Source organism: Apaloderma vittatum, unplaced genomic scaffold, assembly GCF_000703405.1.
Source record: "Apaloderma vittatum isolate BGI_N311 unplaced genomic scaffold, ASM70340v1 scaffold11617, whole genome shotgun sequence".
Taxonomy (NCBI): Eukaryota; Metazoa; Chordata; class Aves; order Trogoniformes; family Trogonidae; genus Apaloderma; species Apaloderma vittatum.
Genome location: NW_009727922.1, coordinates 135,062 through 148,812, shown reverse-complemented (window position 1 = coordinate 148,812; position 13,751 = coordinate 135,062). Strand labels below are relative to the sequence as shown.

Sequence of the window (13,751 nt, the reverse complement as noted above, 5' to 3'; positions counted from 1 at the left end):
CTCTGCGCAGAGCTGGGAGCAGGGGTGGGCAGCGCTTGCTCCCGGGGCCGCCCGCACCCTCGGGGTCCTCCTCGCCGCCTGGCCGCGGTTCTCGCTCCCACCCCACGTGCCGTGGGGACGGAGCATTTGGTGCTGGAGTCAGATGGAGAGCTTGGGGTTGAATTATCTTTTTTTTTTTTTGCTCTCTGGCCTATTTGCTAATAGCTGGCGAGGAGGGGTTCTCTGGGGTACCCCGCACGCCTGCAGAAATCCTGGCTTTGATTTCTCAAACATGTCAACCATCTGTCGACAGCTCCAGCGCTGGGAGCAGGGGCGGGGGGATGCCTCGGAGCCCTCCTCCGCTCTCGTGTCCTGGAGTGGCCCTCTGGAACGGCCACGTGCCCTTCCCGAGAGCAGCGCCTGCGCTTGTCCCAGCGGCCCCACGTACACGTGGTCACGCAGCTGGACAGGCTGTTGACGGGGGAAAACGTGCCCGGAGCCAGGAGATTTGCGGGACAGCTTGGCCAAGCTCGGCCAAGCTCAACAGCCCTCCCAGACCAGTCCACCCAGTCTGCCCCAGCCCCATGGGCACCACAGGCACCATCCCAACGCAGCTGCACTGAGATCAGAAGCAGTTGGATTTGCCCCAAGGCTTGTTAACATGGGATGCATCTCTCTCTAATTATTGCTGGTTTCTACCCCCAGGCCCTTAATTCATCTTCCTTTACAGCCGTGAAGTTGTTTGGTTTTCTTCTAAGTCCGTCCCCGAATAAAAGACCTAATAACACAAGTTCTTGGACATTTTTTGTGGTGGGGTTAGTAAGTCACAGCGCTAGCTGCAATTCTGCAGATGAAAGCTGAGGACATTAAATAGTGGCTAATGGGTTAACCCCTTGGTGTCAATAGGTTCCCAGCTTTAGTGACTTCCATTTCACAGAGTTGGAAAATCCTTGACATTTTGCAGCAAGGGGTTAATTTAAAAGGGGATGAGAGTTCAGTTTCAGTTACAAGCTTAGGTTTAATAATAAGGGAATGAAAAATTCAGGTTACCTGGAGACCAACCAGAGTGTAAAATTGTCCTTGAAGGTGCATTTCTATGTGAAGGTGAAAACAGAGGGTTTTGAACATCATAAAGCTGGAGCAACAGAGAGGAAATACAAAAACAAATGGGTAATTCAGCTTCTCTTTTTCCATGTCTCTGCAAATATGTAAGGGGACAGTAAACAAATTACACCAAGGGAGTGAAAAGGGATCAATGCAACATGTGCATTTAATCTCCAAAACAACTGCAACTGAAACGTGATTTACTTTAAAAGGAGCTGAGGCAAAGGAACCAGAGGAATTGAGTCATTGGAAACCAGAGAAAAACCACAGAGCAGGTCCTTCACTGCCCCTTTTGGGAAGCCGTAGGAAGCTGGTGCTGAGCTGTCAGGCACCTGGGGAAGGGGTGTTAAGACTTGGCTCTAGAGGTCCCCAAGTGACACCAGCACCTCTCTTGATCCCCTTCTGCCTCTACCCTCCTGCCTCCACTAGTTGCCTGTGCTTTGAAAGGGCACCTACCACAAAGAAAAGTTTCCACCTGAACAGTGAATACTGGCCAAAGTGCAGACAAATCCCAGGCTCGTACAACAAATTAGCTATTTTAAGTTCAAATTAGCTATTTTAAGTTCAGCGTATCTCCAAGGAGAGAGATACTGACCATGAGTTTTCCAGCAGAGAGCTCTGTCCAGCTTCAGTATAACCACAGCCCAATCCCTCCTACCTGGAAAACAAATCACTCAGCCCAAGACAGTCCTGTTCGCGCTGATTTTCCAAGTCGTCGCTGAGGCAGTCTCACCTACCAGCCTTGTCAAGTTCTTGCTGGAAAGTTACCACAACAGAAGTAACAATGAGGTGGCGCGAATTACTACTTCGCCTTCGTCCTGCAACGTGCAGGATGCCAGATAGGTGTAACAAAGCAGCCAAAACTTGCCCTGTAAAACCTCACCCCAAATTTAAAGGCCAGACAACGCAGTACGGCTTTCAAATGGCACCCCTGATTTAATTCACACAGGGTGGAATACGTGATGCCAATACACTCTAACAGAGTCCCAGTTAAGACTGGGAAGTTCTCAGCATTTCTCACTGGCACGCTAAAACCTTGCTGCACTACTACCTCTTGCGTATGAGGTGGAGCTGTGCTGAAGGACGGTTTCAATTGCCAGTGGACTTAAAACATTTGAGCCGCTCTGTTTTCATTCAGTAGATGCAAATGTTAATTGTTACCACACATTAAGAAACTTCTGATATCTGCTTTTAGAACAAGCACTTGGGTTCGTTTTGTTTTGTTTTAATTTTCTTGCAATTTCTTTGGGCAAACTTCCATTCTCCGTTGCCTTTCCTAACAACACCCAGTGCTACTCACACAACAGATAAAGCCAAAGTCTGGCACGTAATTAAGATGTTAAGAGGTAACTTCATCTGGACACATAAAGCTGAGCACCTGCGTATGAAAGCAGGTGCCAGAATCAATACGCTCAGGCAGCTTGGAAACCTGTCCAGGACTCTGATTTCACACGCTGTTGAGCCACCTTTTCGTGTCGGCGCACAGAGGGTGTCCGCCCTACCTCCTGGAAGCTTCTCAGAACTGGCAGTTTCTTTTATCCACGCTGCCCTACTGAACACTCCCCAAGCTCAAACGTGGAGAGACTGAAATACAGGACAAACTGAGACATGTATCTAACAGTCTTATGCTAACCTTTCAGAGGGCGGTACTGCCCCTCCATTGTCCAGCACTCTTCCCTTGTTGCTTAGCTACTGAAATGATGAGAATCAGAGATACTTGTGGATGGAAATGTGCCACGGTTTCTCTTTTCAGTAGTAGTGCATTATCTTGCCTCCTGTTGAACTCAACGGAACAACAATGACTTGATATGTAGATGGTTTCAGTTTCAGAAGAAAAGACAACCAGGAGGCAGAATTCCTGAACGCACATTGAGATTTCCCAGGTCACGTAACGATAATAACAGCAACCACCACCACCACAACAGTAACAACAACAACAACTCCTCATTTTTGAGGTTCTGCTGTAATTCACAAAACGAAAAAGCAAGAACACTGATTTTTGCAGAACGTGACTAAAACATGGTTTTAATCTCTGATCTCCAGATCTATATCCTAAGGAAAGAGAGAAACAGATTACCACAGAGGCAACCTTTGTCTCAAGGCAACATTAAAACACTGTTGGGCAAGGATGGTGACAAAAAGCAGAGTCCCACAAAGACCTCCTGACCTAAACAAGGAGGTATCATTAAGAAGAAGGTTCCCTCTCCTCAAAGACATTGTTTGAAGACAGACTCATGTCAAATGTTAATTGCAGCAGAAAAGAATATAGGAATGATCATGAAAAGATACCATCATGCCCCCGAAAGCTGCAGCATGTGAGACCTTTGAAGGCTCAGAAGTTCAAAATATGTAAAAAGATCAAAAACTCATGTTCTACTTTGCTAGATCAGAAGATGAGATAGCTACCTCTTTTCAAATAATAGAGGATTTTCTTTTTCTTCAACTCTTCCCAGCACATTCTTCTAAACTGATGGTAAAACAAGAAAACAAAAGGGAAATAATTGAAAACTTATGAAGAATGAAAACAAGTGACTCAAACAAAACTGTTAAAAGACAGAAGAAGCTGTCAAAAGAAGCCGAGAAGGATTTTGAAAAAGTCTGTAGATGATTTTCATAGAACTATTTCTTCTTCCAAGACCAATTTCTTAAAAACGACAACAAAAATGCTGCTGAAACTCTGTATGAGCACACAAGCTGAGCTATGAGGAGCCAACACTCCAGCTGTCAGCAGGACATTGGAGAAAAATGTCAGGGTTTATAAAGAAAACAAAGCGATAAACAAGAAAAGAGAAATAGGGCTTGCCAGGCTGCTGCTAGCATTTTCTTTCTGAGACATGAGGCTAAAGCCTCTAGTCCAAAATCCTGCTTCCATTTTATCAAACATTAGTGTGATCCTTTAATAAAGCTTCCCCACACAATCCCTCCTTATAAAAGTGTTGTAAAACCCAACCTTGAGAAGACAAAAGAACAATATCTTCTGTGATCTGGTACTCTTGTCCAGTTCAACAAGGTCTTTTACTGATTTAACCATAAGTTTATCTATTTGACACACACACACACACACACACAAAAAGCATATTCAGGTCACCTTCTCTGCCTCTTTTGGTTTTGGGTTTCTTTTCTGATCAACTTTGTTACCGTTGCTTTGACAAAAGTGCATCCATAATAGCATTCTGGTCTGTAACCAACTATAATAAAAAAAAAATCTCTTAAACTAATAAAGCAACAATAATAAAAAAAAGAGGTGGGATTCAGTGTATCAAAAATTCACTTCATAGGTCTGCCCAGAAAATACATCTGTATTTCAATCCTTTTTTACTGGTTCTTGGGGCCTATGTGACTCCAAAGATCTCATGAAAACTTTCTAACAAATGCACATCTTCTATTTCCCATAATAAAGTTGGAAGCAAACAAATTTTTGCTCCTCAGCTTAATCAAACATTGTGTTTTTCCAGTATCTAACGAACCACAGAGAAAACAAACCCAGGGGTGGGCATCAGAATCTCGTTTGAGTTAAAAATAATTCATTTCTTTCAATTCTGGGTCTTCAGCAAGCTGGCAGCATAAAAAATGTCAAGCTTTATCACGGTCTAGTACTAACGTATTTCTTATCCTAATATAGAGGACAGGTCGCACGGACGGTAAATAGGAAATTCTACAATAGGTCTTTAAAAGATCACTGGTTAAACTGGAGAAATTAGGTGTGACTGTCCAGAGCAACACGTCTAGTGTCCCAGGTTTTTTGCATCTTGATCAGGTTGTCATGCAGAAAAATACCCCAGCACCTTCCCCAGTGTGCCTTTTGGCTTTTTCTGTGCATCCTTACTGAAGAAAAATTGCTGTAGGGTCAGCAAGGATACAAGCCAAGAGGTTTGGTGACTTAAAGAGAGGCACGAGTTCAGTCGCACAGGCAAGAACAACAGCAGCGGTACAGCAAAGCACTTAAATACACACTTTGCTTGAAATATAAATAGTCCTGATACAGAAGTTAAGGTTTCACTTACAGGCTTTGCTGACGTGAAACCCACAGGCTCAATTACAAACCCTTTGCAAAAAACTCTCAAACAACCAAACCACAAACTGAACCAGCCCTGGAAATAACTCTCACGGTATTTTTTGAAAGTGACAATATTTTGAAAATAAAATTAATGGAGGCTTTTAGAGCCTGAAGACATCTTCATAGAAATGCAGTTGGAACATCTTGAAAATAGCTAATGACTTCGACAGGCATCTCAGCTTCTGCTGAAAACTCCTCACCAAGTCTGGGTTTAAAGACTGTAGGTTATAAAGAGTCACCGTATTTTTTACGATAAAATTATTAAAAGATGCCGCTTAGTCTAGCCTGTGCTTACAGTCATTGATTAAAGCCTGGATACCATGGAAAGATTGATAAGAAGGTGGGAAAAGCTGGTAGCCTGGGGTTGTGGTCCTAATTGCATGCTTACACTTGCATTTCTGTAGCTTTTAACTTGATGACATTTTAAATGGAGTGATTAATCGGCCTTTACTTCGTTATGTGCAATGTACACATTTAACACTGCAAGCCAGATAAACTAGCCAACATAAATTAGCCGGCCTATTGGCAGGTTTATACCACTAGAGCATCTGGTCCTCCCTGAATTAATTTGTACCGTAGGCAGGAAACGAGTACAACTCTTCTTTTAAATTCATGTGAAAAATACGAAAATTCCCCTTTTTCACTCAACTCTCTGTCCAGCTGCATTTTTCTTAAAGAGGTTCTCCAAATCCAAAGTGACACCAAACTTGGGACATCCCTCTGCGGGTCCTCCACGCTCAACCCCTCTCACAGAGCAACGTTCGCCACGTGGCACGACCGGGTTTTGCTCACCGGGCTCTGCGCTGCCCCGGGAAAGCACTTCGGCACCACTGGTGGTTTTTCGGATCGGGCATCTGCAGAAAGTGGGTCCGTGCAGCAGATACGGCAGCTTGACATCTGTTGGCCTGCCAGGTCCTTTCACGTAAGTGGCACAAAGGAAACAAAGCTCTACAGTTACATAAAATTGTCAGAGCCTGCAGCACACTGCATTGCAATGGGGCAGGAGGGGGAGCAGGCCAAGGGAGAAGAAGAAACCAAGACTCTTTGGGTTTGAAGTGAGATTTAGGGTCAAACAGGAAAACTAGCAATTTCTGCCTCAGGCATCAGGGTGATAGAGCCAAGCCAAGTCTTCCATTAATATGCGCTGCAACATCAAACTCCAGTTACTCCGCTCCCCGTGGGAACCCAACGAGCACCCAACCTCCACGTTCTGATTCAGGAACCACAAACAAAGTCAAACGACGGGGCGAAGGAAGAAGGGAGGACACAGATCTCCTGGTCAGAGGGAGGATACGTGCCCAAAAGGCTCTGCGAGAGAGGGGGGCGGTGCAACACAGGCACAGGGCACGGTAAGGATCGCGCGGTCAGGTCCCCGTTGGTGATGAAGCGGAGGTGAAGTGAGTGCTCCAGTGCTGAAGTGCACGAGTGAGACTGGGAACGGATGGGATGTAGTACAAAACCAGCCTGGGAATCAACAGGTTTGACTGGAATATTCAGCTTAAAAGCCTGTCTCCCAGTTGAAGGCATGAAGCTGCCCAAGTCAGTCAGATACAGTCCTATATCTCTAAAGACATTAAAGTCTACCCTGATGATAATAGAGATCCAGTTTAGGAATTTTACCCTAACTTTACTTTTCACTGAAATGCATCAAAATAATAATTTTCTCAAGATTTAAATGATCTATTCAAATTTTTTAAAATTTTTTTTTTAAATTAGAAATGTCTATTGTAGCAGGCTAGGCTTAGTTACGGAATCCAATTATCTTTATACATCATATTAAAAGTAAAACATTACTGTTCACAAAACAGAAATATCACCAGCATTGTCGCTTTAGGTTTTAATAATAATCTTCTACAACATGAAACAGTTTAATTATCAAGACCTACCAGTGGTCAATGATAACTCACAAACAGTGCTTCTAACTCCTAACAAATGGCACACAAAACTTAATTTTCATTATGCATTTTAATAATTGGAAGTTGTTTGATATTGATTTTTATACAACCATTTATACATTAGCATGTACACATATTCAATTCCAGTCACAGTGTATATATATATATTTTGGATCCGCAGCAATAAAAAGAGAGTTTTACCTCTATATACATGTGCAAGTCTGAATGAGTCCTGAGTAATTTTGAAGTACTGTTAGACAAATCCTGCAAATTTTAACTGATGCAAACTGAACTCAGGTTTTACAGTGTTATGCTACTGTGAAGAAGCTATTTTTCAAAAAAAGAAATATAGCACTTTGCATTATCTTTATGCATAGCTGCGAGCTCTGTACAGTGCACAGTATCCAATTACAGTCTGGATAATTAGAAAATCTGAAAAGATGCTGACCGCATTCTTCGGGATCTATTGCCTCCTCTACTTCTTAATTAACGGCGATTGAGTTGTTCTGCTTCAAAACAACCACGCGTGGAAGACTTTTACATGGTTTAAATTATATTCTTTCTGCTGCATAGATTTTTGTAAACATTCAAGCCACCCAGGCCCTTTAATTCTTCTGAGGAAAACTGTACAATTATACAATCAAATAGTTAAAATGTGTGTCTGAGAGAGGAAAAACAAAGAGATGACAGTGGAGTATGAGCACTACCTTAAACAGCACAGTATAAGGAAACAAAACGAGGAAACGTTCTTTAAGGAACAACTTGGACAGAAACCAAAAGGCTGCTCAGAAACCCTCTGTCAGCACGACACACCATCACGGTAAACACGAGATGCTCTCGCACCACCGGAACAAATTGTCTGAGCAAACGGGAAGGAAGCCCTCCTGCCAAGGAGTGGATCCAAACACAGCATGAAAGTCAGAATCTTTGTACGGTATTAACAGAGCAACTGAAATAAAAAATGTCTGTACACTCCATGCCAGGAAAATGCAGGCACTAATATGAGAGCTGGTAAAGAACACGGGAAGGTGTCAGGGCGCAGCTGTCTCTAATGGAGTTGTTTAGATGCAGCTTCCCAGGTACGGAGGAAGATTCTTCTTTCTTCTTCCCCTCATTTCTCTCACACCGCAAAAGTGAAGGCACCGCTCCGATCGTACTCCTCCGGCAGAGGGGTCCTGGCCCAAAAGTTAGCTGGTCCCGTGGCTGCTATAGTCAAAAACGCCTTTCCTGAAGAAGGGTGAGAATTCGCAGATGGTGTGTTTGGACAGAGTTAGACCCACTTTATCAAGGTGCAGCGGAGACGATGGAGATTTCAGCATTGCAGAGAAAAAGCTCCTGAGGTATTTCTGTGGAACAAAATGGAAAATCTCACAAACGATCAAATTGATTACGACCACTCTGAAGAGTTAAATGAAGAGCAATATAAAAAAAAAATCCCAAACCCAAGATTTCCACAGACTGTGCAAAGTCCTTTCAATAACGAAGAGTTTAAACCAGGTCTACTGAAACACCTGTATTAAGCTCAGAAAAAGATGAAAAAAAGTATTTTCCACTTTCTTCCCCTGTCAAGCTTAATAACTGTTTTATTTTGTGCTTGTGTGGTGTTTGCTGGGTTATTCTGTAGCCGTGCAATGCTTTCTGCTAATCATGACCCGCTCGTACTGCCGTCTAGCACTAGTGCGACAGCAGATGCAAACCTCCAATCTCTTCTGCGGGAATTTCACTACACACAGACACAAAAGGACTTCAGAAATCTTTCATTCATCAAGCCTCCCCAATTCTTGCATCAAAAGGGGTTTGTTTTCATCGAGGCCATGCGCACAAAGGTTGCACAACTTTCGTATTATCTCGGAACCTATTGGCATCTTTTCACCACATGTCTTGTATTTTTTCCCTAGGTCTTACATATAAGAAGCATTCTCCTTCCCAAAAACTAATATTCACCAAGCACTGTGCGACTTGCATCTGTATTGACAGATGTACAGTAACATGAAGTTAGTTTTTACAAACCTCATGGGGTTTCCTTCACATGCAAGCTGAATTATTACAAACACTAAGAATGATTAATAAACCAGATTATAATTTCTGAATGAAACACAGTAGGTAAAACATTGATCAGACCAGTGTTAAAGAAGTACTCGATGTCACCCCAATAGCTATAAGGTAAATCTCATCTGGAGGACAGAGGAAAACTCTTGCTCTGCTACAGACTGACCACAGAAAAAAGTAACTCAAGAAATTATTCAGAAATCTTGGATACAGTGGGAAATACATCTGAAGAGAGAACAGCACGATCTCCTCTGGTGACCACAAAGTTCAGTTATCTGGAAGTTCAGTTATCTGGTTCAGTTATCTGGAAGTTCAGTTATTTCAGAGTTTAGTTATTTGAATGCAGCAGATTTTGGATCATGTAAATGATTTCAGGTTCAGGAAGTAGTCCTAATTATTGACCCTTCTCAAGGAGAATTCCTCCATAGTATAACAACCTGTTTATCTATTCAAGTGCAGTGGAAACTAGCTGTGTTACAATCACACAAAGCAGGATAACAAAAACCAACAAAAAAGCAGCTGACACAAACTATTCTCTTGGCTGGATTGGTGATATTTTTTTTTTTAAATTCAGATCTCCCACAGGTTGCATTAATGTTCATGAAAAAAAAAATCATTACAAAAATGCCTTCAAGATGAATTCCAACAGACTAAGAGGTAATTTAAAGCGAGCAACAGATGTCATATCCACATTTGTCATAATTAGTTCACAAAGTAGGGCCCTTTAAAAAAGTAATGCCTGAAGGATGAATATATCAGAAAATCAAATGTGAAACACGGCATCCTGTTGGAGTTTTAGCACTGTGCTGAAAAGTTACTGCAGTAATTCTGGTTTACGGCTACCAAAGGCTCAAAGGTACCAAAATTTCTCGCCGCAGCCAGCTATTGTGTTCACCTTGGTATGTATGGCCAGATAATTGACTGTCATGCCTCTCCAGTAGAGTCGTTATTCATTGTTTTGGTATGATAGCTTAATGGCACAGCAAAAAAAAAATTAAAAAAAAAAATTCCCTCTGCTATAAGCATATACTTACCTGACAGGGAAACACTAGGAAAAGCAGGTACACTTATTTTCTCAGATCTGTGCACAGAAATTGCTCAGTCAATATCAGGGATTCTTTGAACACGAGAAAGATCCTTGGCAAAACGGCAACGAGCAGACCCTACCAGATTATGGTGGAATTCATTTTGTATGAATTTCCAGCCATATGGCTTGGCATTACGTGCTCTTCAACTACCACCTCTGAGCAAATCAGCGCTCTTAAATCCCTTACCTGCGTTTGCCCTTGTTTGCAATGCTGATGTGTCAGCAGAGCACTGAGCTGATGTGCCCTTGACACAAGGAAGCTGTTGCTTCAGTGAAATAAAAGCTGCTCTGCCCAGATATGCTGGCTAGGAGTTCAGCCCCGTAGAGAGGGAAAGATTGATTGATGGCAGAAGTGTTCGCTCACACCGCAAGCATATGCCTCGATTAAAGAGCTGCGGCGAGGCAGCAAGGGGGAAGGTTGCTCTGTCCTGTTGGCTGCGACGTGGATGGCAAAGTGGAAGAAAGAGGCAGGAGAAAAGGAAGATTTCTCCTTACCGGTACGTGGAAAGACGCTTCTCAAATTCAGATGGGACAGGGAAATGATGAGGGTCACATCAAACTCGAGAGGGGCAGGAGCACATCATCAAGTACCAGAGATGATGGAAAGAAAACTTTACTTAGAGATCCAGAAGGGACTCAATATGGACTTTGTCGCAAGCCAGGAGCTCACTGGAAGTTGCTGTAGTGAGAGCAAGGCTAGATCATAGAATCGTACAATGATTTGGGTTGGAAGGGACCTCAGAAATCATCTAGTTCCAATCCCCTTGCCATGGCAGGGACATCTCCCACTAGATTAGGTTGCTCAAGGCTCCATCCAACCTGGCCTTGAACACTTCCAGGGATGGAGCATCCACAACTTTGCTGGGCAACCTGTGCCAGTGCCTCACGAACCTCAGCATAAACAACTTCTTCTTGATGTCTAGTCTAAACCTACGTCTAAACCTACGGTCTTCCAGCTTCCACCCATTACCCCTTGTCCTATCACTACAGGCCCTTTTAAAAAGTCCCTCCCCAGCATACCTGTAGGTGCCTTTAAGGTACAGGAAGGCAGCTATAAGGTCTCCTTGGAGCCTTCTCTTTTCCAGGCTGAAGAAGCCTAACTCTCTCAGCCTGTCCTCACAGGAGAGGTGCTCCAGCCCTCTGACCACCTCAGTAGCCCTCCTCTGAACTTGCTCGAACAGCTCCGCGTCTTTCTTGTGTTGGGGGCTCCAGAGCTGGATGTAGTATTCCAGGGGGGGACTCACAAGAGCAGAGCAGCGGGGCAGAATCCCCTCCCTCGCCCTGCTGGTCACACATTTCTTGATGTATCCCAGGACAAGCTGGGCTGCAGCACACACTGCTGACCCATGCCAATCTTACCATCCACCAACACGCCCAAATCCTTCTCCCCAGGGCTGCTCTCAATCCACTCATTGCCCAGCCTGCCTGTGCTTGGGATTGCCTCAACCTGGGTGCAGGACCTTACACTTGGCCTTGTTAAACGTCATGAGGTTGGCCTGGGCTCACCTCTCAAGGTGCCCCTGGATGGCATCCCTTTCCCTCCAGCGTGTCGACCGCACCACACAACTTCGTGTTGTCAGCAAATTTGCTGAGGGTGCACTCGATGCCACTGTCCACGTCACCAGCAAAGATGTTAACCAGTACGGGTCCCAGGACTGACTCCTGAGGGACACCACTTGTCACTGGTCTCCACTCGGATGTCGACCGCAAGCCTTGGAGCACGATCTTCCAGTCAGTCCCTTATCCGCTGAGTGGTCCTTCCATCAAATCCATGTCTGTCCAGCTTGGAGACCAGGATGTTGTGCGGGACAGTGTGGAAGGCTTTGCACAAATCCAGGTAGATGAAAGGCTCTCCTCTGTCGGGAGGGCAGGAGGGGTTGTTTCAAAGCTTTTATACCAAATCCATTTCCAGCACCAGGTAGGATTTTTCTCTATTTACAGAATAGTGTTATTTGTGCTGAGTTAAAACTAGGTGGGAAACAGCCTGGTATCTTTTGATGTATTAATTTAAAAAGATTTTTCTCAGCAGAGACTGGCAAGTTCAGGCTGCCTACACAGAAACATGTCCAAATTTCATACAAATTATTTCTATGACCTCCTACTAGCACTTGACCTGCAGCCTCTAAATCATTGTCCCTAGTATGTAAAGCACCACATTAGAGTAATCCTACTTTTGCTAGGTTTGCATGATTACCTTGGAAAGACAAACTAGATAACTGCTACAAACAATCCAAAAGGCTTGGGTTTATTACTCATTTTTGTTTGTTAGCCTTTCAAAACTCCAGCCATTTGTTCTGGATAATTTAGTCTGGTCATCAGTGTTCTTCCAAGTGCACTTAGGAGTTTCATTTCACTAACAACGTTCAACCTGCTACATTGCTGGTTTGCTGGAAAATATCCTAATTACCAATTTGCAAATGTCTGAAAGTGAGGGCACAGGACTCTGGCACTGTAACATGGATGTAAAACGGGTGACTTAAATCAATCGTGTTGGTTGCTCAGTCTAAATAAACATTCAGGAACACCAGTTTAGAGCATGGAAATACTCTTAAAAATGGAAAAAACTTAAAGATAGAGAGCTGGGTTAAAACAAAATAAATCCAAAATAGGAAGAGCAGTGGTTTTGCCCTCTTGACAGGCATCACAACCTTGCTGGCCTTTAAACTAGAATTTATGACAGCCGTACCTGCAAGTTTTAACAAGACTGAAGAAGGTGTTGTGAGGCCCAAAGGTTTTTTCTTTCCTTACTAGTCTGAGTAGCTTTCCCTCTGCTATAATGAAGTGAACAGCAAAACCAGAACCACTTTAAAAGCTTATTAAAAATCATTTTAATGGGGTTCACCTTTTTAGCAGTAGGACAGTGCTCACCTCGTGCTGAATCCATCAGCATAGCAAAGTTGTTCTAATGATTTTTGCACCACTTCGAGAGGTGAGGACCATATAGCTTTATATATCTTAATATAAATCCATAACTTTAATAACTTTAAGTTATTACAATCAAAAAGCTTTCCGGTATGTGAAAGTGTTCTCATCATCCTTTTAATTGTGGCATATTAAAGAGAAATTCAGTTCAGTGACATTGTTCTCATCATCTGTTACAAACAGCGACAGTCTCAGAGACCAATTGTTTCATTAAACTTCGGTGTGTTTAAAAACTCATCAACTCTGGTACTTCCACAAAGTGAAGAAACTTTGAGCATTCTCTCCCTCCTACTGCTGTTTCTAGCAATTTCCTCAAAAAAGTCATCGTTTTAAATTCTTTAAATAAAACACTTCACTATTAGCATTACAAATATCACCTGCTAATAACCGACAGAGCTGAAAAGCACCACGAACTTTAATAAGAGAAACCTTACAAGACTTGGGGGATTTTTGAAACAACAGCTTCTTTTCTTTGAAACGACACCACCCTTTCAACACCTACACATCCAGGTGACAGTCAAAAGCTTTACCACAAGGTCACAGAAAGTCACTGATGGCAGAGGCAGGACTAATTAACTTGCTCATCGAACTTTTAGCATTAGCTGTTCTCTCCCTTTAATATAGATGCTAGCTTCTCTCAGCACCAATCACATAATTA

General features: G+C 43.2%; 1 protein-coding gene across 1 annotated transcript in view; it reads right to left on the bottom strand.

Annotated features, from left to right (window-relative positions):
• Window positions 1-8,222: 8,222 nt before the first annotated feature.
• KIF16B (kinesin family member 16B) overlaps window positions 8,223-13,751 on the bottom strand; it is a 125,667-nt gene continuing 120,138 nt past the window's right edge. The window contains exon 26 of the mRNA XM_009873892.1: window positions 8,223-8,381. Coding sequence (XP_009872194.1) covers window positions 8,223-8,381 — 159 coding nt within the window. The remainder of the gene's footprint in view (window positions 8,382-13,751) is intronic.